A 21,371-nucleotide genomic window follows, 5' to 3' on the forward strand; every position below is an offset into this window, starting at 1 on the left:
AACCATTTATTTTTATGAAGTTGGTCATTGTTTTAAATGCAATCACTGAAATACTGGGGGACTTGTGTTTGTAGAATGTACACAAGAATATGCAATGATAGAAAATCCTAGAAAATCTGACTGCTATATCAGTCCTGAAATAATTTTTACAGCTATTTCCTTGCATACGTAAAACAATCAGACCATACAATGCAAGAAACAGCAGGAAGGATTCTTTATTGAAAGCTTCAGTTGCTTATTTCACTTCAGATCAGAGCTCACAATAAGCAGTGATTAGATTAAATGTCTCTGATCCAGCTTACTGTAAGAAAAGGCACCAGATGTCCTAGTCTGAGAAAGAAATTTGTCCCTGTACTAGGAGCAGATCCTCTAACAAAGACTCTCCAAAGAGACTGGTTGTTGTATCTTTGGGTTTCCTGGTAATAAGGTTGTTGATGTTGTTCTGTCTTGTGGTTGTGATGGTTTCCAGTCCCGTGCTTTGGTTTGCCGAGGAAGCCCAGCCCGTACCCTGTCCCCGTTCCTCCCAGCATGCCTGCTGCTGCCGCTCCTGCCCACTTCAGGCCCTTCTTGGAGAGGCCTTGGCCTTGGGAGGGGGACGCTTTGTCGCCATCACCTTTACCGTGACCTCGGGAGCTGCCTCCTCGCTTGCTGAGCGACCCGGGGCACAAAGCAGCTGTGAGCAGCATCACTACCCAGAATGAAAGTAGCTTCAGCTGAACACCCATCATTGGAAAGCTGCAAAAAAACATCAGTCACAGTTCGAACAAACTTGAAGGATGTAGCCTTAAATTTCAAAACTACTTTAGTTAGGTTGATATTAAACTCTTTATTTGTTTTTGTGGATGACAGAGGGGACATATGTCTGTTGGCAGGTGTTCAAACTGGCTTTTGATTTATTGTTACTGCACAAACAAAGTCATACACTCCCCTCTGCTAACACAGCAGAGATCCAGAACCGTCCACCGCATGCTCTGTCAACACAGGGAGGTTCTGTGATGCAGATTTCTCCTTTTCATATTGGAGTTGTTTTACTTTCTTCTTCTTATCAACAATTAAATATCATATCACATATGGTGCATGTAACATAGAAATAGAATAGTTCTAAAATTTAAAAAAGTGAATAGAAGTGTTTACAGCTCTAAAACACTCAGACCTCATGCTTGGTGTTGCTTTAAAACTGAAAGCTTGCCAAGGAAACGTTCCCATTTTCTAATAAATTTAAAATAGAGAATTGAGAAATTAGAAGTGTTCTTATTCCCCACATTTGTAGTTTGATTCTACTGGATTTAAACTTTGTGATAATAGGATGAGTGTAATATATATTTTTTTCATTTAATGGGAAAAAAAGATACCTTACCTTCCTGTCTTGTTCCACAGATTGGTTCTGATGCTGTAGTTGTGGTCTCTGTTCAAGCAACACTTACAGTGCAGCAGAGCAGCACTTTGGCTTTCATTATCACCTCCATACCATCACCCAGCATCCAGTTAAGCCCCGCCCCCAAAAACAAACTCATATGTTCAACAACAGGCCTACAGGACAGCCTCAATGCTTCTGCTGATGCAGGTGAATCCCCCCCCTTATTGGCTAAATGAAAAGCTGTTCCATTATGTCGGCTGAAATATATAAAACAATTTAGTAAAATAAATTATTATTTGAAATAAGTTAATACCTTTAAGGCCAGATTTACATGTGAGAAGTGATTAAAACATATAGTTTCCATCAAGTTGCCTCATTGAGGGAGAGTATATCAGATGGCAAAATGGACTTTAGACCCAAGTTTAGTGAGTAGTCAATCAGCGCCAAATACTAGAGAATCATTTCAAATTCCTCATCTGAAGTGTTTTTTTAAATCTTTCAGAATAAGATGGACAACTGCACCTGAAAGAGTGAGGAATTTAAATATTTTTCAAGCCTGGATAAGTATCGGAAAAAATAACCGGGTGTAAAACAATATGGGTGTAAAACAATATTTGTGTTTGAAAAATTGACTTCCTTTCTTATCCATCCATCTAGGAAATGAGGGGCACGTGAGAAGCATGTGGCAAATTTCCTCCCAAAAACACAGTTTAGACATAAAACAGGCAGATGTGCTTCCCAGCATAACATAAAAAAATCCAGGACACCACAACAAAGTTTAATCACCACAGTGTTATTTTATAATAAAGTATTCTCACGCACTTACATTTCAAAGAACATAAAAAAAAAGACAACAAATCCTTTGTTTGCATCCAAAGTGTTTTTATCACATGCTTTTCAACTCCAGGAAAACATTCATGCACATCTTGAAGTGAGGATGCTTTTCATATTTATATATATAAAAACATTTTCATGCAAAGAAACATAGCTTTTAAAGTGATGTGGTGGATACTGCACAGTTCTTTGCATGTTCACATTTTACAGGAACGGTTTCCTAGTTTATATAAACATGTGTCCTAAGTGTTTTCTTGCCAAAAATCATCTCTGTTAGAATACAATTGGCATTACTTCAGAGTAAGAGCTTGAAGGAAGAAGCATTATAAGGTCCAATTTTCTTTGCAGAAACTAAATGACGTTCTCAAAGAGCTGCATGGAAGCCATTATATTTTCATCCTGTTGAGAGAAAGAAAAACAACATGGATTTAGGTGATTATTACCTAGTCAATTTTGTCAGTTTGTTGATTATTTTACCCTTTGGCAGGTTTCTATGAATTCATCTATTGTCACAACTCCATCCCTGTTTCGATCCATTTTCTAACAAGTAAAAAAAGAGATTTGTTCACTCAAGAAATGGAATAAAAGTGGGCATTAGAAAAGCGTTTTGAAGTTCAGCTAATTTGGACAGAAATCAAAACTCCTCTGACCAGAAATAGATGTAAAATTTGGATCTAATGATAAAAAATATGTTGTTTTAGTTCACCTGGAAGAACTTCTCCACATGCTCAAACGGGGAATCATCTCGTACGCTGGGTAAGGTATACCTGCCCATCATGTCATATATGGAGGTCATTATTGCTAACATTTCCTGCAGGAGAAAAACGAAAAGACAGATGAACAATGAACTACAGTGTATCTAGTTTGGGAACTTTTTCGCAACTGTTACCTCCTTTGTAATGTAGCCGTCTTTGTTGATATCATAAAGATTAAAAGCCCAGCGAAGTTTCTCTGTAACAGAGCCTCGAAGCAAAACAGACAGTCCTAACACAAAATCCTGTGAAGGAGATTGAAATGTTTTCTATAAGCAACAAAGCCCTGCAAAAGTATTCATCACTCTTGGACGTTTCCACCTTTTGTCAAATTACAACCCTGTACTTTGATGCATTTTAGTGGGATTTTATATGATAGACCAACACAAAAAATCACTTCTAAATTGTGATTTAAGTGTTTCATGCATAAAAGTCCTAAAAGTTAGGCAGATGTATGTGTGCAGACCTGCCTCAGAACAAATGGTCATCTGCCACGTCCGACTGCTTGAGGATGCAGACATTAGACTGAAGTAAAAATTAACTTGCAGCATGACAAAGACAATAACATATTGTACTTCCACAGGTAGAATGAAAGGATACAGCTGCATTACTGGTCAAACACACCTGAATAAAAATAAATTATTATCTTCCTATGAATTTACTAGTTGGTAAAATTGTTTTGAAGCAGATCCCATATTTGAAGACTACAAAAATCATGACATCTGAGACTTTTGGTTTAGATTAAAGTGTAATCATGTTTAATAAAGAATGGCCTAGTCCAATCCAGGCCTTAATCCAAATCAAAATGTGTGAAAATAATTTAAAGCTCATAGAAGTTCGCTATTCAATTGGACTGAGCTTGAGTTATTTTAATGAAGATGGAGGGCAAAAATGTTTTATATGTTCCAAGTCTGTGCAAAACTAGTGGAACCTACAAATCATAAAACTCGCAGCCACATAATTTGCAATTATTTACTGTTTTGTGTTGGTGAAGCATATGCATTTTCCCTAAAACATGTTGAATTTAACAAATGCTTGCTTCAATACTTTTACAACATCCTGGATCACTACTTAAATAGTTGTGAATTTAATCAAAGCTGCAGCCGCTGCTGACACACTCACCTCAAATCGGATGGAACCGCTTCTGTCCATGTCGAATGCGTTGAACAAAAAATGAGCGTATGTGGTTGCATCTGAAAGAAAAGGAGATATTAAAATTCAAAAACCAAAGCCCTGGTTTGATAAAAAGTTATGTACAGGGTATTCTCATGGTACAGAAAACAAAATTGTTATGCTACACTGTTAGGTTAGTAAAGGAAACTAAGGAAAAATTAAGTAAAAGAAATGCACCTTTAAAATAATTATTTTAGTGTTTACATTTTACATTTTAAAAGTCAGATTATATATGGTTACCTCCTTGAGGGAAGAATTGTGAGTAGATGGTTTTGAATGTTTCTTCATCTACTAACCCACTGGGACATTCCTGTTGACAGGGAAACAAGTTTCTATGAAGAAGGTAAGCTTAGAATTATTATTATATTTTTTTCACTTACTTGATTTAATCATCACTAAATTATTCTTACTTCTGAACAGACTGACACTGCCTCCTCTGGCAGAAATGTATAAAAAGTTTTAAAATAAACTGAACTGTTATTGAAGTGGCACAATCTCCCAATGAAATGTTTAGAAAACTCTGTACTGTATGTTTAGCACCAAAATTCACACATTAATAATTAATAACTAGAACCAAGAGAATTCATACAGAACAGATTCGACTTTTATTTCTTAAACACATATTAGTAACCCAGAGCTTCATCTTTCCATGGGGAATAAAAGTGAGGTGACTTCCCTTAGCCACTGTTCATAATGGGTAACACTGGAGAACATACAGTATCAGTCAAATTAGGCAGATAGAGGCTTATTTTCACAATTCATAAAGAAAGCTAAAATAAATACTGAAATCCCTAACTTTAAAAGTGTTAGATATATTATATTTTGTTGTTTTTTTGTGCAGATTTGTTTTCAAAGGTGTGAAAAATTCTGTGGAATCTGGTACAAAATCACATTTTAAAAGTTACCCACTCAAAAAAACAAAACAAACTGAAATGTAATTACACACGAATATCTAAAAACGTTTCCCCTACATTTTTGAAGCCCCTGTAAAGCGACTGGAGCTCCTTCCTGGTGAACTGGGTCTGGGCTTGGAGCTGGTCGAGGCCCTCTGGCTGGTGCCGCACCATGGAGAGCTCAAGGTCACTGTCACTGGTGTCTGCCGGACAGAATCAGACAAAACAAGGGGAGGACAGGAGAAAGAAAAGAGGGAGGAAACAGCGGTAAGACCAGAAAGAAAGAAAAAAAAAGATAGGAAGGAAGGAAAGACTCGGGAAGAAGGCAAAACACTGGAAAACCAAAACGAGAAAAAGCACCCACCATCTTTTAGGAAACACAACAGGAAGTTGAGAACAATGGTGGAGAGAGAAGAAACGAGGGATGAGGAAATGGATGAGAAGCAGAGTGGCATAAGACAATGAACAGTTTGAGACGAGAGAATGACATCAATAAAATGAGATGAAATAATTTGTTGAGTTTGAAAGAGGGGCAAAATTAGGGGCACTTGTAGGTACATAAAAGAAATATAATGCTGAGATGAATGAAAATAAATTATGAGTGCATAAACATAGTTAACTAACCTCCTCATTGTGGACACCTGGCAGTCACACACATATTCTGGTGAAGGTTTTTATTTGGATTAGACTTTGTTTGCATTATGAAGGACAAAAAGTGTCACAATTACATAAACGAATAGGGTGGAAATGCCACTGCTCCTGTTATCAGTATGATTCTTAGCCTGACTTGCCATGCAGTTGAATCAATCATTTGCTCCATTTGATAAACTGCAATGTGAGTTACAGCACAGTTTACAGCACAGCAAATATTTAGTGCCAAAATATCACAATAAAATAGATAAATAAGTCAAAATGATTTACATGAGAAATCTTAAAAGAAACTCTAAGTGAGTAAATAACATATTTGAAACTTAAATGTTGAAATTTTAATAATTAAAGCATTACTCATTCTGAATTTTTTAATTGACAGTCCTATTTTACAGCACTAAGCCATAAATTTAATTTATTTAGCAGTCTTAAACAAAGTGCTTCGTCTGCAGTTAAGAAACTCTGCAAGGTAACCACTCAAATGTTAAGGACTATTTTATGAACAACAGTGACATAGGGATATATGAAGTAATAATAAAACACTAAATTTTTACATTTTCATTTGATTTTCACATTTTATATTCAGTTTTTCCATTTAATTATCTATGATTTTACAATTTATTAAAAATATATACTTTATATAGTTTTATTTAAACTACTACATGTATAAATATTGTATTTATTTGACATTATTTATGAACCACGGCTCATAAATAATGTTTTTGCTAAAAAAAAATAGTTTTTTGGGCAAAAACTATGCATACACAATCAATAAAAGTATGTATATATATTTATACTACATAGATGCCGCAAGTTTTATATTTAGATATTTCTACATTTATTATTGGCCCATTTAAATAATTCTGACTTTATACACTTATAATTTATGGAATTGATTCATGTCCTGTTTTGATTATAATATATCTAAAACATTTTTTGATATTGGTTTTATATCTATGACCTTGTATCACCTTTGGCACGTGATGTTTGCTAGGTGACACATTTATCAGCGCCACCTGCATGACAAGTAGATGTCCACAATGTAAAAAAGGTTCAGTCGCACTAATACAAGCTAGTGTGAGTAAAAGTTTAGGAGGATTACATTAATCAATGGGAGGAAATTAATCTGATGATGATGGAGCTACTCACCGTCTTTACAATGATTTCACACATGAATAGATTTGAACAAGACGAAGAAGAGGTGAGGAAGATGGCGAAGGAATGAGAGGGAAAGAAAAGAAATATGAGATAAAAATGCAACTTTTACAAAGCAAACACATTAAACATATGCAAATAAACATCTGTTTTTAATTAGGATAGCTTAATGAAAACATTCAAAATGTAGAAATATAAAGACGTGAAGATACATTCTGCAGGAGACGTAAGTGGAAATATTTTATTAGCAAAATATTTGGTTTAAATCAGAAAAAATCTCTATAAATGTAACAAGGTTGTATCATTACATTGCAACACAGTTAAGAAATACTCAAAATTCACCCTACTCTTACCTTCCAGTGACAAAGGCTCCCAAATCCCAAACTGTTTGAGAACAACAATAAAAAGTCCAACAACAACAGCAATGGCAATTACTTCCATTCCCTCTAAACCCATTATTCACCTATATTAGATGTCAGCTCTGAAAATGCTGCTGGAATAAAAAATGTAAACATAAAAAAATAAAAAAATTAAAAGTAGAGTCTCTTTTTCTGAGCTAACAAATCTATTGATCCAGCTTTTTCTTAGAAAAATATCACCTGCTGCCTACCATCTCCTTCATCCACCAAGCTCCATCAGTTCATCAGAGACATTGCACCAGCATCAGCAGCTATGAACTGATTCACACCACTGACCAGTCGAGAAAAAGGATAACACATGAATGGGGAACATTCATGCTGCCCAAGTTCGACAAGTTTGACTAGGGCACCTCAGAAAAAATAAGTCAGAAACGCCGATCACCAAAAAAAAAAAAAAAAAGTCAAAAGTTGTCCTAATTTGCAAAAAGATCCATCTGAGCCTCATTTCCAGGTTTAGCTCCAGTTGTCTGCTGTGAAGCAGGTGTGCACATGTGTGTTTAAGGGTGGTGCCAGTGAGGATAGGAAGTTCTTGGTGAAGGAATTTCTTTACTAATGGTCTGTGACTTTATGAGCCCCGTCATTTCAGTGATGCAAACTGTAAAACCAAGCATTGATCCACTTCTGCTGATGGCTGGGATTTGAGTAGCACTTAGTGCAAATGAGCCTGTGTATTGCTGCCTGTATCTCCACACTTGGTCAGTGATAGACTCACTAAGTAAAGTGGTTTTAATCACATGCAAGCAAATATCAGACGTTTGTGACTGGGTATTTTTTAATGTGATGAAACTGGATGGTGGAATATTCAAGTTGTGAAGGTTTACTTCAGAAAAGTCAATATAGTGCTGCATGTATTACCAGAGGCTGAATAGTTGCGTAAATAAAGTATTTTACACATGTGCACAAACGTTTTGATCAGGTGGGTTTGCAACACAGTGCAAGTGAAGAAGAATGTGGGGATAGTTCGCAACTGATGAGTCTGCAAAACTTAATGGACTCAGTTTAAGTATCGGGGAGTGCTAATCAATCAATGGGAGTTAAAATATTGGTCAGAGAAAGTGTGCAGCATATGCATTTTGACGCAGGATTTATGTATCTTTGAAGTTTCACCAGTATTGGTCAGCTAACTTGTGTCTCATCCATTAAAAAGTATGATAAACTAAAAGAAAACCCTGCCAAAATCACAAAGAAATATTATTATATGATATTTTTATAGCATTTTAGTAGCACAGATGCAAAAGGTCTCAACGGAAATGCAGTTTTGCTACATTTATATAGAATTTTGAAGATAGTACCACGTCTTAGCTGTCACATCAAATATATCCCACACCAAAGCATAAAACTGCATAATCCCACAGTTATTGTTTTGTCGAATGTTCTCACCATCCTGTTCTCCTTTCAACTAAGTTTTCCATATTGTCTTTGCCAGTTTTATTTATAAAGTATTACTAAAGCAAAGTGCTGCACATAACTGCCTGCATTAAAAGGAAAAACATCAAAATATGACAAGAATGATAAAAGATTAAACACAATAAAACTAATTAAAACGAACAAGGTCAAATTAAGTCTTTACTGGTGCTCGAGTGCAACACTATTGAGTTTAGCTGCTTTGTGCTTCAGCCACCACAAAACAGAGAGATACAGTATCTGTTAAATATGCAGGATCTGAACTTATATAAATATATAAAAATAAAGCAACAACGTGTTGTTTAATGTACCTTAAGTGCTGACTCACCTTTTCTTCTATTAAATACAAATGGAAAGCAGTGAATTAAACATGCAAAGATACAGGCGGAGCAGTCTTCGGCCTCATCACCAGGATTTAATGGCTGCAGCGAAAGCAGCATTAAAGCTAAAAGGCTAATCCAGTTTATCTATCACAAGCAGTCACTTCTCATCTCATGATGAACTTTCTTTTTGATGAGCTTTTGGGTTCCTGGTTTCATTTTATTTTCACAACACCGTCTTCCATAAAAAAGCTCAAGAATGCAACATTTCAGTTTCAAACAGGTTTCATTAAATCTCAAACTGAAAAGGACAAAAAGCAAAATAATGATTTGTTTCCTCTATTTTCAAAAAAACAAAACAAACCTGTCGGGCTAACAAAAACGTTGCATGCCTTTTGGTTTTTACTAGCATGCTTTTCTTCCTATATCTGGTTGTGGACGGATTCTTTTACTCTGTTTCAGTCCAAAAGATACATTTTTCTTTCTGTTCTCTTCCAGTCAATTGGCCTTGAAGATGAAGAGTGAATGAATAGATGCTCTTAAGTTTAAAAACCACTAGATGGCGACAAAGTAATTATAATGTGGCGAGAAAATTGCCTCGCAAAAATAAAACTTTACATTAATTTTGTGCAGTTCAAGTTCCAGATTTGTAAATCTACTGTAGATTTACTTGTAAATAAAATATATAAGTATATTTATTTCCTATTTTCGGTCTGCTTGGTTATATGGTTTTTAGTTTCTGAAGACACTTTAAAGGCTAAACAGTTAGCCGATTAGCTTCCCACATTGTTTTCTTGAATGTATAATTTCTCGCGGCTTTTATTATATGCTGCGTCTTGTAAAAGTATTTATGATGCTTTAACTTTATCACACTTTGTCCTCTTACAACCACAAAGTTTCATACATTTTATTGGGATTTTACATGATAGGCCACTATTAGTGTAGTGGAAGGAAAATGTCATGGTTTCCAGTTTTTTCACGAATGAAAAAACTGAATCAATACTCAATAGAATTCCCTTTAGTGGCAATTACAACCCATATTTGTTGGAAATGTCGTCACCAGTTTTGCACCAGTAGGATACATACAGAACAAATCCTAAAGTTTGCAGATGTAACAAAGTGTGGAAAAGTTCAGGGTGTAGGAACACTTTTGCCAAGCTATATAAGTACTGAACATGCCATTAAGTAAAATTACATAGAAATATCAAATTAAGGCAAATGTGATACTTGTGAGACAAGGTGAGATAAGTCCGTGACAGCATGTCTGCAGAGAAACATGGTGTCAATAATTTAAATAAACCAAATGGGAGTGGCCTGGTAAAGACACATTCAAATAAAAATGAGGATACCTTTATTTTTTGCTTGAAAGAATAAAAATGCACTAACAGCAGTGAGTTAAGAATGTAAAGTGAAGTTTTTTTTTGCTTTTAATTCAGAAACTCTGCGATTCATTCCCTGACAGAAATAAGTTATAGCTTAGAAAAGGTGGGATTAGATGCCAGAAAATATTTTTCCAAGCTCTTAACATTGAAAGTGAAGGAGGATGGTGTGCAATGTTGAATTTAAAATAAGAAAAGCTGAAGCAGATCCTACAAAATTGATGCATTCTGTAGGAAGGTGTACACCTCTACTGTAATATTCCTACTCTGCACTCTGGCCTGTGATGTTTTATCATTCAGGGAATCAGTCTGCTCTGATGTCCTCCCCTGTGTCTCTACCTGGCCCTTGCTGCGTGGTGCTGGCGATTATCCACTTGACGAGGCAGCACTTCATCAGCGATTTGCGTGAAAGCCGGGGTCTCTGCCACTTTGAGCCATCTGTTTGTCCCCCCGGGCTGGGATCTTTGCCATTGGCATCAGGGAGCAAATCGCCGTCCACAGCCTTCTTCTCTGCCTGCAGAAGAGAACCAAACTAATCTCCTGATTTGGTGTGACTCTACATTAACGCATTAGTTGACTATTATTTAATTACAAATTACTTTGATGTGATATTACAGAAAGTTGGTGAGGAACCCTCATGATAACAACTGCTCCATTATGGAGATCCTGAAATCTTTCGTACGATTGGCAGCAGATAACATTCTGATGGTTCTGGCTCTGAAATGCATACCTACAACCAGGGGCGGAGCGTCAGGGGGGTGGCAGAGGGCAGAATATGACTTCAGGGATCCAACCCTTTATCCCGTCTGATGAGAGCTGGAGAAAGTGAACACTCTCCTGTCAAATATGGTGTAAGTAGGATTTTATAATATGGTGCCCCAGTAGATTATATAGTAGGTTGCCCCAGTCTGTCATGACAACAATTTTTAATAAGTTGTCCAAAGGTTATTGCTATAAGCAATATAAAATTGTTGTTTTGACAAGTTATTACTTGAGAAGAAATTCAAGAACAATTCTCAAAGATCAATAAACTTTAAATTCTAATGAACATTTAACAGTGGAATAGAAAAACATTTTAAATATCCAATATAAATGAACAAAACAACAGAAACAACATCCATCCATTTATCCCTAGTGTGGTCAGGAGGTGCTGGTGCCTATCTCCAGCTAACGAGAGAGAGACGGGGTACACCCTGGACAGGTCGCCAGTGTGTCGCAGGGACAGAAACAACAAATAAAATGAATTATGAAGTCTGTTAACAAAACTGCCCTTCAAAAAATGGCCAATTTGAATTGAATACACAAGGCTGAAGATTTTTGTCATCCAGGATTTGGTAGGAAGAAAGAGGGAAAACAGAAAAATGATAAATTATACAAATGGAAATTATTGAGTTTGTTTTAACCCTCCTGTTATGTTCCGGGTCAAATTGACCCGTTTTAAAATTTACAAATTAAAAAAAAATAAATAGAAGCATTTTTTTTGCATGAAACGTTTTCTATTTGTCTTAATAGGTGCACTCTAGACATAAGTTGAAAATTTATTCATTTTACACATTTGTACCAAACCCTAGGTCTACTTTTTACATCGATACTGTTCGGGTCAATTTGACCCGGCAGTCAGGTTAAAGTGCAAAAAAAGATTTTAAAATGTCCAATTCTATATGTTTCCTTGCAGTTATGAACCATATTTCACCACACACACACCCACCCACGCACACACGCACACACACACACACAAGCCCACTTTCTCACTATTATCTTTACTTCACTAGGAAACTGTGAGAAAGCAGGTGTTCACACAACCTTTGACGGGAATCTTTTCTGTTCCTGTGGACAAACTCCACCCACTCTGAGTGACACTCAGCAGAAGTGGAGAAAAACATAAATACTCTCTGCATGACTCATTTATCTTGATCTTAATCAGCGGGTCAATTTGACCCAGAACAGTATGTGTGTCTCAAGTTCAATTATAAAGATCACCCTTTGGTAAAAAAAAAAAAAGTATAATATAAAATAATTTACCAAAGGTCAACTTCAAGGAAATTATTGTTTTTTTGTGTCTAGGTTTTTTTCAGTGGACATTAAAAATCTAAATTCCATTTTTTATGTCCAAATGAGTAAATGAGCAGGTTGTCGTCATTGATCCTTAATTTCTGAGAAATAATAAAACATCATTGCACAAATATTGATTGAAATGGTTAGTATTGGAGTTAATAATCAGATACAAAAATGTTTTGGAGGAATTTTTTGGTTTCTGACACTATTGCATGATTAAACACTCCCTGGGTCAAATTGACCCACGAACATTTTTGCTGTACCCTAGAAACGAACATAACAGGAGGGTTAATTTATTGTGCCATTAATTGGCTTATTGCCTACAGGTCTACATGGTACAGAATCAGAACAAATCTGAAAGCACGGAGAGTAGCAGAGTCAGCGCACAGCTTCGGCTATTTTAATCACATCATTACACACAAAATCTGGGTGTAATGATGGACTCAGGGTCATGAAGTGGAGTGTTTGGTGGTGAGGAGAAACACGGTTGGACCCAGGTTGAAGTGCAAACATGATGGTTTAATGGAAATCATACAGAACACAAAAAATCCAGGCAGCACAGGTGAGCAGCGTCAATCGCTCTGACTCTGTTAGCAACTGGTATATGAATTCAACAACTGACATAAAACCTCTGACAAAAGACGAGGACCTGACAGGGAACAAGAGACACAGGTGGGTATAAATACACAGGGAAAGTAATCAGGGGAAACAGGGGACAGTTGGGAGCAATCAAGGGGTAGACGAGACACAGAAACTAAATTGACACAGAAAACCAAATCCTCACACTCAGACCTGAACTTTCAGAGACACAATAGGGACAATTACAAAGTCAGCCTTCTGTCATCTAAAAAACATTTCTGGTATTAAAGGACTAATATCCCAATAAGATCTTGAGAAACTCATCCATGAGTTTATTTTTAGTCACATTGATTACTGCTAGTGTCTTCTCAGGTCTGCCTAAAAAAGTCAATAAGACAGCTGCAGCTGATCCAGAACGCTGCTGCTCATGTTCTCACCAAACCCAGTCCTCACGCTGGTCCCCTATAGCTCAAAGAATAGTTTTTTATTAGTTTATAAATCACTGAATAGCTTAGCACCAAAATACATTATGGCTCTGTTGCTATTGCACCAAACTTCCAGACCTCTCAGGACTTTGGTTCAAGTCCACTCTGCATCCCCAGAACAAAAATATGGAGCCTCAGCATTCGGTTTTTACGTTCCTCTGATCTGGAACAAGCTTCCAGAAAACAACAAACCTACTGAAACAAATCTTCAGATCAAGTCTAGAACTCCACTTGTTTAGAGTTGCTTTGGATTGATGTTAACTGGACCATCATTTTTATCTGGATTCTAATTGTTCATTATGTTCTCACATTATTCCACTGCAAAATAATGTTTTTTTCTTTATTTTTTAAAATGTTTTTATCATATAAAGCACTTTGAATGTCCTTGTTGCTAAATGTGCTGTATAAATGAGATTGCCTTGTCTTGATTTAAAAATAATAAAGCTAACAGCTAGATGTTTTGATAAAAGACAAAACTGCTGTTTGGAGAGCGTCTTGGTCCCCCTTGTCACCCTGTTTGAATACAGAGACAGTGCAGCATCCAGTGTGTTGCTCAATAATTTACACACCTTTAAACTCCATCAATAAAAGATCAAAGTTACAGCTGCTGTGTTGAGGTGTTTGATGACTCCGACTTTGTGAACGATGACTAAAAGCAATGCTTGATGAACCCTCCAAATCTTCTTGAAAGGCAACCATCATGCACCTGTGCAAACGTGTAGTCATGCCACCCACACGATTATTCTTAAAAATGCATGAAGAGCAAAGTGAAGTCTCATACATTTATGCAGCACAGATCCATGTGAACAGTCTGAAAAGCATCTAAATGACTTAAGTTTTGCAATCAAAATGTATTTTTATGTCAGCAACATGTTTTAATGCCATGATAATACTTGTGCTTAAATGTAGGAAATATAAAAAATTACATTCTACGTCCTACAGAAGATATCTAAATTTTTCCGCAGCTGCTTTCCAGGAAGCTTTGGTTTAAAATAGAAAAAGGTTTATCATCGACAGACGTGTTGCACTGTGACATTCTCCAGAAAATCATCTGACGGGTTATGAACTCAGTGGGAAACGGACCACTGCTGATCTTCACATATGGTACAGAATGATTTTGCCCACATGGAGCTTCTGTCACGATCTCTGTCGCCATATGCAGACTTTCAGTTTCTCATTAAATTTCCTTTTTTATTTTTACCTCTGCATTCTGACATGTTTTCACTTACCTAATCACGATTTGGCATTTTACTCTTGTTTTCAGATACTTTTAAACAAAACATTTGCCCTTGAATGAAATCTCAAATGTAACACTTTTCTTCTTGCAACTTCAAATTCAAGCACATCTACAATAAGTTTACACTTACAATGTTTTCTAACTTTTTATCGTGAAAAGTTGACCACTTTAAGTTGTATACGTATACGTTTGTCCCTAAAGTTGATTCAAGGTACTTTATTTTGAAGTGACAAATCCCAAACCAATACAGGGCTCTCATAAATAACTAAAACATCCATGCTGCTTGAATCTCAATCGGTAACACGTAAAAAAAGTGACAAATTCCTCCTGTACCTGCATTGCGTCTGGATTTTAGATGCTCCTTTGAAGAAAAGTCGCTTACAGCAGCCCTCCTCCTCCTGACGACCCTCACTGAACTGCAGCAGCAGCTTCAGCTTCATCAGACAGACAGCGGATATTTAAAGGAGGAGCAGAGCTGCTCACACTCCGGCTAGAGGACCAGCGTCGTAAAGCTGTGACAGTCAGATGGTGAAGAACAGAGCAGAACAGGAGGAAGGGAGGTGTGGATCAGGTGTTTACATCGTGACAGATGTTATTAAAAGAGCCAGATTATAAGCTGTGTGGGAGATGTGGGTGTAGACTCAGACAGTGTGAGACTCTCTGAGGAAATTTAAAAAAAGATTGCTGTTATCTTGTCTGCATTAAAGAACACAATTCTCATTGCTCCAACAGTTTGCTAAGATTGACAACGTTTTGTTTTGTTTTGTTTTGCAAAAGCAGAATGACAAAAGTTGTGGAAGCCTTTTGTATGTGCTTTTTTAGTTTAAGTTGAAGTCAGGAATATTATATGTGTTCCAACATATAAAAATGTTGGAACACTTTATACTCTTCTAGACTGCAAAAGCAACAATTTTTCTCTTTTTTTGTCTTATTTATTGTGGTGTTAAATCTCTAATATAACCAGTTTTATTTTATGCACAATTTCTGAAAAGGTAACTGATGTGAAATATTATTTTTTAAAGTTTCTATTATGTGGATTTTTTGTATTTTATCATAATTTCATAACTTCTGTTCCTGCTTTCTTTTATTGTTACATTAGTGAGCATTTGCCAGTGTTTTTTGTTTTTGTTTTATTACACCTCAGACAGCAACACATTAAAACATAATCGTCATGTAACGTCTGACAAAAAACCCACCAAGTGCACTACCCATCATTTTAACTTTGAAAGGAGAAATTTAATCTGAATCGGGGAACATTCTGTGCATCCAGTCAGGGTTTCATGTTATCTGGAAGAGTAAATTAATCTGAGTACAGGAAGCTTCCAAAAATACTCTGAAATTTTATCTTGAACTGTGAAGGTGGAAGATATTTTCTGCAGTTTGTCAAGATGAGGACTGTGTGCTTTGGTAAACTGCAGGAAGAATATTATACAGGACATATTTGACTTTGTGAGCACAAGTTAAAAATGTTTGACATCCCTAAACTGTCAGGTATCTGCTGATGTTTAGCTTTACAAGCTCAACTAAGTTTTCTTGTTCAATATTGAATACTAAAAAAAACAAAATTCAGATTGTGTTTTGTAATCACAATCTATGAAAGTTAAACAAAGAGGGAAACTTTGTCAAGGCGAACAAGGGAGGGAGATTCTGTCAGCTAAATCATCATATTTCTTCAAAAATGGTTTGTTTATACATGCATCTTTTTCCATTTTAAGAGTTTATGGAGGTGATTGATTCAGGGTCAGCCCCTCCAGGATTTCACACCTTGCAGCTGATCAGAATAAGTCCAATAAATAAAAATAACTTTCTTTCCTCTAATAGTGCAGATATAAGCCTGGGTGCTAAATCTGCCATCAAGGTATTGTTTATATATTTTTGTCTTTTTTTAGATTAATGTGTTTTGGGTTGCCTGCACAACCAACCAAGATATATGTTGTAAAATGTAGTTGTATTGCCACTGTTATTACTGTGTTTAGCTTACTGCTACAAGCTAAATACGGCCAATAAGAAGAAGTATTTTAAATTTATTGAAAGGAAAAAAACAATTCTATTTTGTTCTAACTTTTCCTCCAGTTCTTCTTTTGCTCCCTGTTGTGACCTCTCATTGTGTGACCAATGAAGGGGTAAAAACAGATGTGGCCTTCAGTTTCGATAGAAACGTTTATCAGTAAACTTTCTTCAATGTCTAGGATTAACCTGTCCCTTGTAGGCATGACTTGAAAACAATGATCCACGCATTAAATGTTAGAAACATTGTTGATTAAGACTTGAAACTTAGTTTTGTGATGGTTGTAAAATAATCAGAAGGCTGTAAAAATTGTATTAAAAGTCATTAAATTGAACTTAAGGATTCCAGTATGACAACTAGGACTGACTTTATCACTCAAGCAGTGATTAAACAATCAGATGACGGCAGGGCCAACATGTGTTGTATGAGGTAAGAAAGTAATATTTTTTCATATTTTCAAGAAATGTCTGATAGATTGTAGCTACATTTCTGAAATGCAGCTCAACCCTCACAAGGACAACATGACTGATTATTTAGAGAAAAGTAAGACTTGAAGAGCTTCACTAAAAATAAAGTATTTTAGTTCCATGGACATGTTACATTGGAGTAACAACGCTGGTCCAGAGAAAAGATATTGAGGGTTGTCTGAATTACAACTATTGTCATAAACTGGATTTCTCCACTGTGGCAAATCTGAGATGAACTGGGATCCTTAAATCCCTTGACAGGGTGCCGGTTCGTTGGGTTCCCATGCTACTGCTCTCAGACATTGGAAATAAATCACCATGTAAACTTCACTTCTTTAACTCAGAGAAGATACTTTGCTATTACAACTTCTGCAAATCTGATGCCAGTTTTCAGTTTTTCAACATCATTACTCCAGTAACTTGAAGCTTTCTTCTTGTCTGCTTTGCACTGCTGTTGTTTTTCATTCATACTTTTTTACACTTTCTCAATTTCAGTGTGCTTCTGTGGTTTAAAAAAGTGTCTGTTACTGAATTTTATTAGGTTGTGACTGTGAAAGAGAAAAGCAAGTGTTGTCTTTTTTTCACCTCTGTCAACCTAACCTGTAGATATTATTATGCAAAATAAGCATTTATCACAGCCAATAAAACCATTTTGGTTATCAGTTTTAAAACACTAATAACCAGAGTTATTAGAGTGCTGCTGTGAGATTTATTGCTCAATATATACATTTAATGTTTGGATCCAAATGTTTTCTTTTTCTATTTATAGTCAAGAAAATAATGTAAAGCTGTAATAACATCTCTAGCACCATTCTCCACAGTGAGAGACGTGTTCAAACTCAATAACATCGAGATGTGCGTCCTCCTACAGTTTCCTCTCTTTCTGCAGACAGCAAGGTTATTTTTAGCCTCCAGTTTCCCAGGTGCCATCCACACCAGCTCTGGGTTTAATTCAGGGTTTGTGTTGTTTAGAACAGATGTGGTCTGGGAATGTATTTGAGTGTTTCTAAAGAAGATTTTCTTTTATTTCCTCTCTTCTCATAAATGTTGGGCTTTTCTCTGAACTGACATGCATGACTGCAGGTGCACATATGGCTGCTCATAGTTTTTTTTTATTATCAGAAAGTACTTTTATACATTTGTTTATCTCATGAGATTAAAACACTCAGATGTAAATGCATGTGTTGATATCATTCAGGTTGATTAAAATGTAGATTAAAATAAGAATGTTGATTAACTAAACTGGAGATAAATTGCAGATTTGTTTCACTTTTAAGTCATTTTCACTGCTGCCATAAATAGATGTGTTTTCACACTTATCCTGTGAAAACTGAAAACAACTATGTTTTTTTTTGCTCATTGTCTGGTTGATGAAATCTTTTTAGCTTTGTCTTTAATGAATTTTATAATTTAAACCAAAAGAAAGACCTCTCCACTTGCCTTTGTTGGTCCACTCTTGGATTTTTCACCCATGAGGATGATAGAAACTATAATACAGGAGCACTTTTGATTCTTTAATTAACTTTCCAGCTCTAATCCCTTCCCTATTTTCATTACGTTCGTAAATGTTTTGCTAATCATCAGTGTTAGGCAGCACTGAAGGTCGCAGGTTAATCAAACTAGGTGCCGTTATTTCACTCTCCTTCCTGCAAATCCACAGTGCACGTGCGGTAGAGCAGATAAAACTTTTATATCTTACTGCCTGTCTCTTCTTTCCAGTCACTGCACATCATAACTAATGCAACACACACTGCATGTGCGACCTGATTTCCTGCAAGGCTTCTGCAATCTATGTATCAGGATGTCCATGTTAGAATAAACAGAATGAACATGTTCGGCTCTTTTTAAAAGCATCAAGGTTCAAGGTGATTTACTCTGGATTTCCTTTTTATTTTGAAGATATTGTGCATAATGAAGGTTGTGTCTGGATTGCATCGGTGGTAAATGGATGAAATACTTTATTCAAATGAGTTCAGGAGAGAAAAAGACAAGCCATCCCAAGATTAGTTGCCGCTTTAGCTGCACACCCCCTTAAAACTTTGATTGCATTCCTGCCTGAATGCAACGCAAAGAAATAAGAGAAACAACAAAACAAAGTAACAGAACAACTGCTCTTTATATTGCAACTCAAAGATGCAGGACAATGTAAAAAAAAATCCTACCTCTGATTTTTCTGAGGCACTTAAACCTGATTTTTTTTGTATATTAGTTTAAAAATGTGCAACAATTGTTGGATACAAATGATTGTTTTATATTCTACCCGTGTGTGCATGATTACAATCGGAATGTCCTGTATGTAAATAGTCTCAAAACCTGTGAAAAGTTAGTTTTGAAATCAGTTACCTGCCTCAGAGAATGATTTCTGTGACATTTGAAGAATCCTGGAGGATGATTATGAATAAAGATATTTATTTTACCAAATTAAATATGCAGTATGAGAGATATTTAGTGTACATCACTATTAAATAAATTACAAATCCTGTTTTAGTTCTCAGTTTTAACACCAGAGGACGCCACTGAGCATGGCATCCTTTCAAAGGGGCTGTAGTGTGCCAGCGAAGGGGTTGTCCTTCAAAGTGTACACTTAAAGGAACTTCCTGTTGGACAGACGTGTGTGAGGTAAAATAATAATCACAAAGCACTTTCTGAAAGTTTCTAGGATTTGAAACAATGTGAAACCTGAACCAAAGCAGATACCTTCGAAAAGAGATGGCCTACAGTTTAATACAGGTTTAATAAACAGTATTTGTTTTAGGAACAATATTTCTGTTGATAACGTCGCCACCATGAACAGAGCTCAGTCCAGATATGGTTGAATCTGAGAGAGAGAGAGAAAAGTTGTTTTGGATGCCCAGAAAGCACAGATTATTGATCATTATTTGCAGAGATGTACTTTGGAACATGGCTATTTGATCAATCAAAAGATCCAAATTTAAAGCTTACAAATCAACATTCATTATTTTATTATTAACAGCACACCAGAAAACATAGAGATGATGTTTTGCAAGATAATCAAAAATTTGTCTCGTCAGCTTGACAAGTATTCAGCAAAACGAAGCCTTCAGAAAAGTTTCTACACTTTAAAGATGATTATTGACGTAGTCTCAATTTAACTGTTGAGTTCACATCCCAGAAGTATTTTACAATAAACAAACACTGACCGACTGAGTTAATTTAGAGCCTGATGTAACATCTTGTAATTTTTGTAAACTTCCGGGGTTTGTAGCTTTCTTCAGAAGAAACTTTATTTACTGAACCAATTAAATCAAAGCCTCAGATTGTGTAAACCTCATGCAAACATATTAATAGAGGAAGTTGATGTTACGACACATTACATCCATAAACTCCTCTAAAGTTTATTGGGATAAACCAACAAGCAACATGCTAGTAAAATAGAAGAAATTGTTTTCCAAGACTTTTTACAAAAAAAATCTAAAAAGTGTGGTGTGCATTTGTACTCATCACTCTGAGTCAATACTTTGCAGGGCTGTCTTTAACTTATAGCTGATCTGTTTTTTATGTATTTAGAGGTGTCAGAGAGACAGAGTTGGACTTTTCTTAGATTTATATTTATGAAACAAACCATGATGCATTATGTTACTTTCACTTCACAATTAATTTATAAATTAATAAAACCCTGGAAAAAACCCAGACGTTTTCAGTTAGAACATAATAAAATGCTGCAAGTTTCCAGAGGTATAAATACTTTCGCAAAACTTTACATTAAAGTTCTGCAAAATTGACTTGTATAACTATGCCATGTTTTGTCATTTATGCACAATAACATCCACACAGGAACCTATGATTTCATGCAGGATGTCTCTTCTTTTCTCCTGTGAATTTCACTTCCTGCATTTCCCCCCCATGTCATTGTTTGACTGTTTTAACGATTTTGTTTATTCTTCGCTGAGGGTGGAGAGGGCTGTCATAAAAAGATTCAGGAAACCTGACATCCAACATCACACATAGAGCTATTTCTGCTCTGTTAGTCCCAAACCCACTAATATGCACACAGACAAGCATGTCGCACAGTCAGTGGATTTACTTTTTTGTGGGTTATAGAGTTCAGAGAAACAGGAATTTCTGCAGACTTCAGGGATCAAACGTGCCAAGAAAAGAATATCTCTGGCCCGCCTCAGTTTCCTGACTATGTGACGTCTGAGAAAGGAAGAGGGGGGCGAATGAGATCCCCTTTGCTATCTGTTG

General features: G+C 36.0%; 1 protein-coding gene across 5 annotated transcripts; it reads right to left on the reverse strand.

Annotated features, from left to right (window-relative positions):
• Positions 1-2,130: 2,130 nt before the first annotated feature.
• Positions 2,131-15,216, reverse strand: LOC116725035 (calsenilin). 5 transcript variants are annotated; one of them, XM_032570899.1, is made up of 10 exons: positions 15,024-15,216; positions 10,674-10,848; positions 7,423-7,428; positions 5,088-5,212; positions 4,357-4,426; positions 4,066-4,136; positions 3,081-3,188; positions 2,898-3,002; positions 2,669-2,731; positions 2,131-2,590 (listed from the first exon to the last, which is right to left on the reverse strand). In XM_032570899.1, the coding sequence occupies exons 1-10, from the start codon at positions 15,027-15,029 to the stop codon at positions 2,543-2,545; spliced, it is 777 nt and encodes a 258-aa protein (XP_032426790.1). In that variant the 5' UTR covers positions 15,030-15,216; the 3' UTR covers positions 2,131-2,542. The 5 variants fall into 5 exon arrangements, with proteins under 5 accessions (XP_032426790.1, XP_032426792.1, XP_032426793.1 ...); XM_032570901.1 differs by lacking the exon at positions 7,423-7,428 and adding an exon at positions 9,191-9,193 and having other exon boundaries at positions 15,024-15,215; XM_032570902.1 differs by lacking the exon at positions 7,423-7,428 and having other exon boundaries at positions 15,024-15,214.
• Positions 15,217-21,371: the final 6,155 nt, after the last annotated feature.

The sequence above is a fragment of the Xiphophorus hellerii genome, chromosome 8, assembly GCF_003331165.1.
Source record: "Xiphophorus hellerii strain 12219 chromosome 8, Xiphophorus_hellerii-4.1, whole genome shotgun sequence".
Classification (NCBI taxonomy): Eukaryota; Metazoa; Chordata; class Actinopteri; order Cyprinodontiformes; family Poeciliidae; genus Xiphophorus; species Xiphophorus hellerii.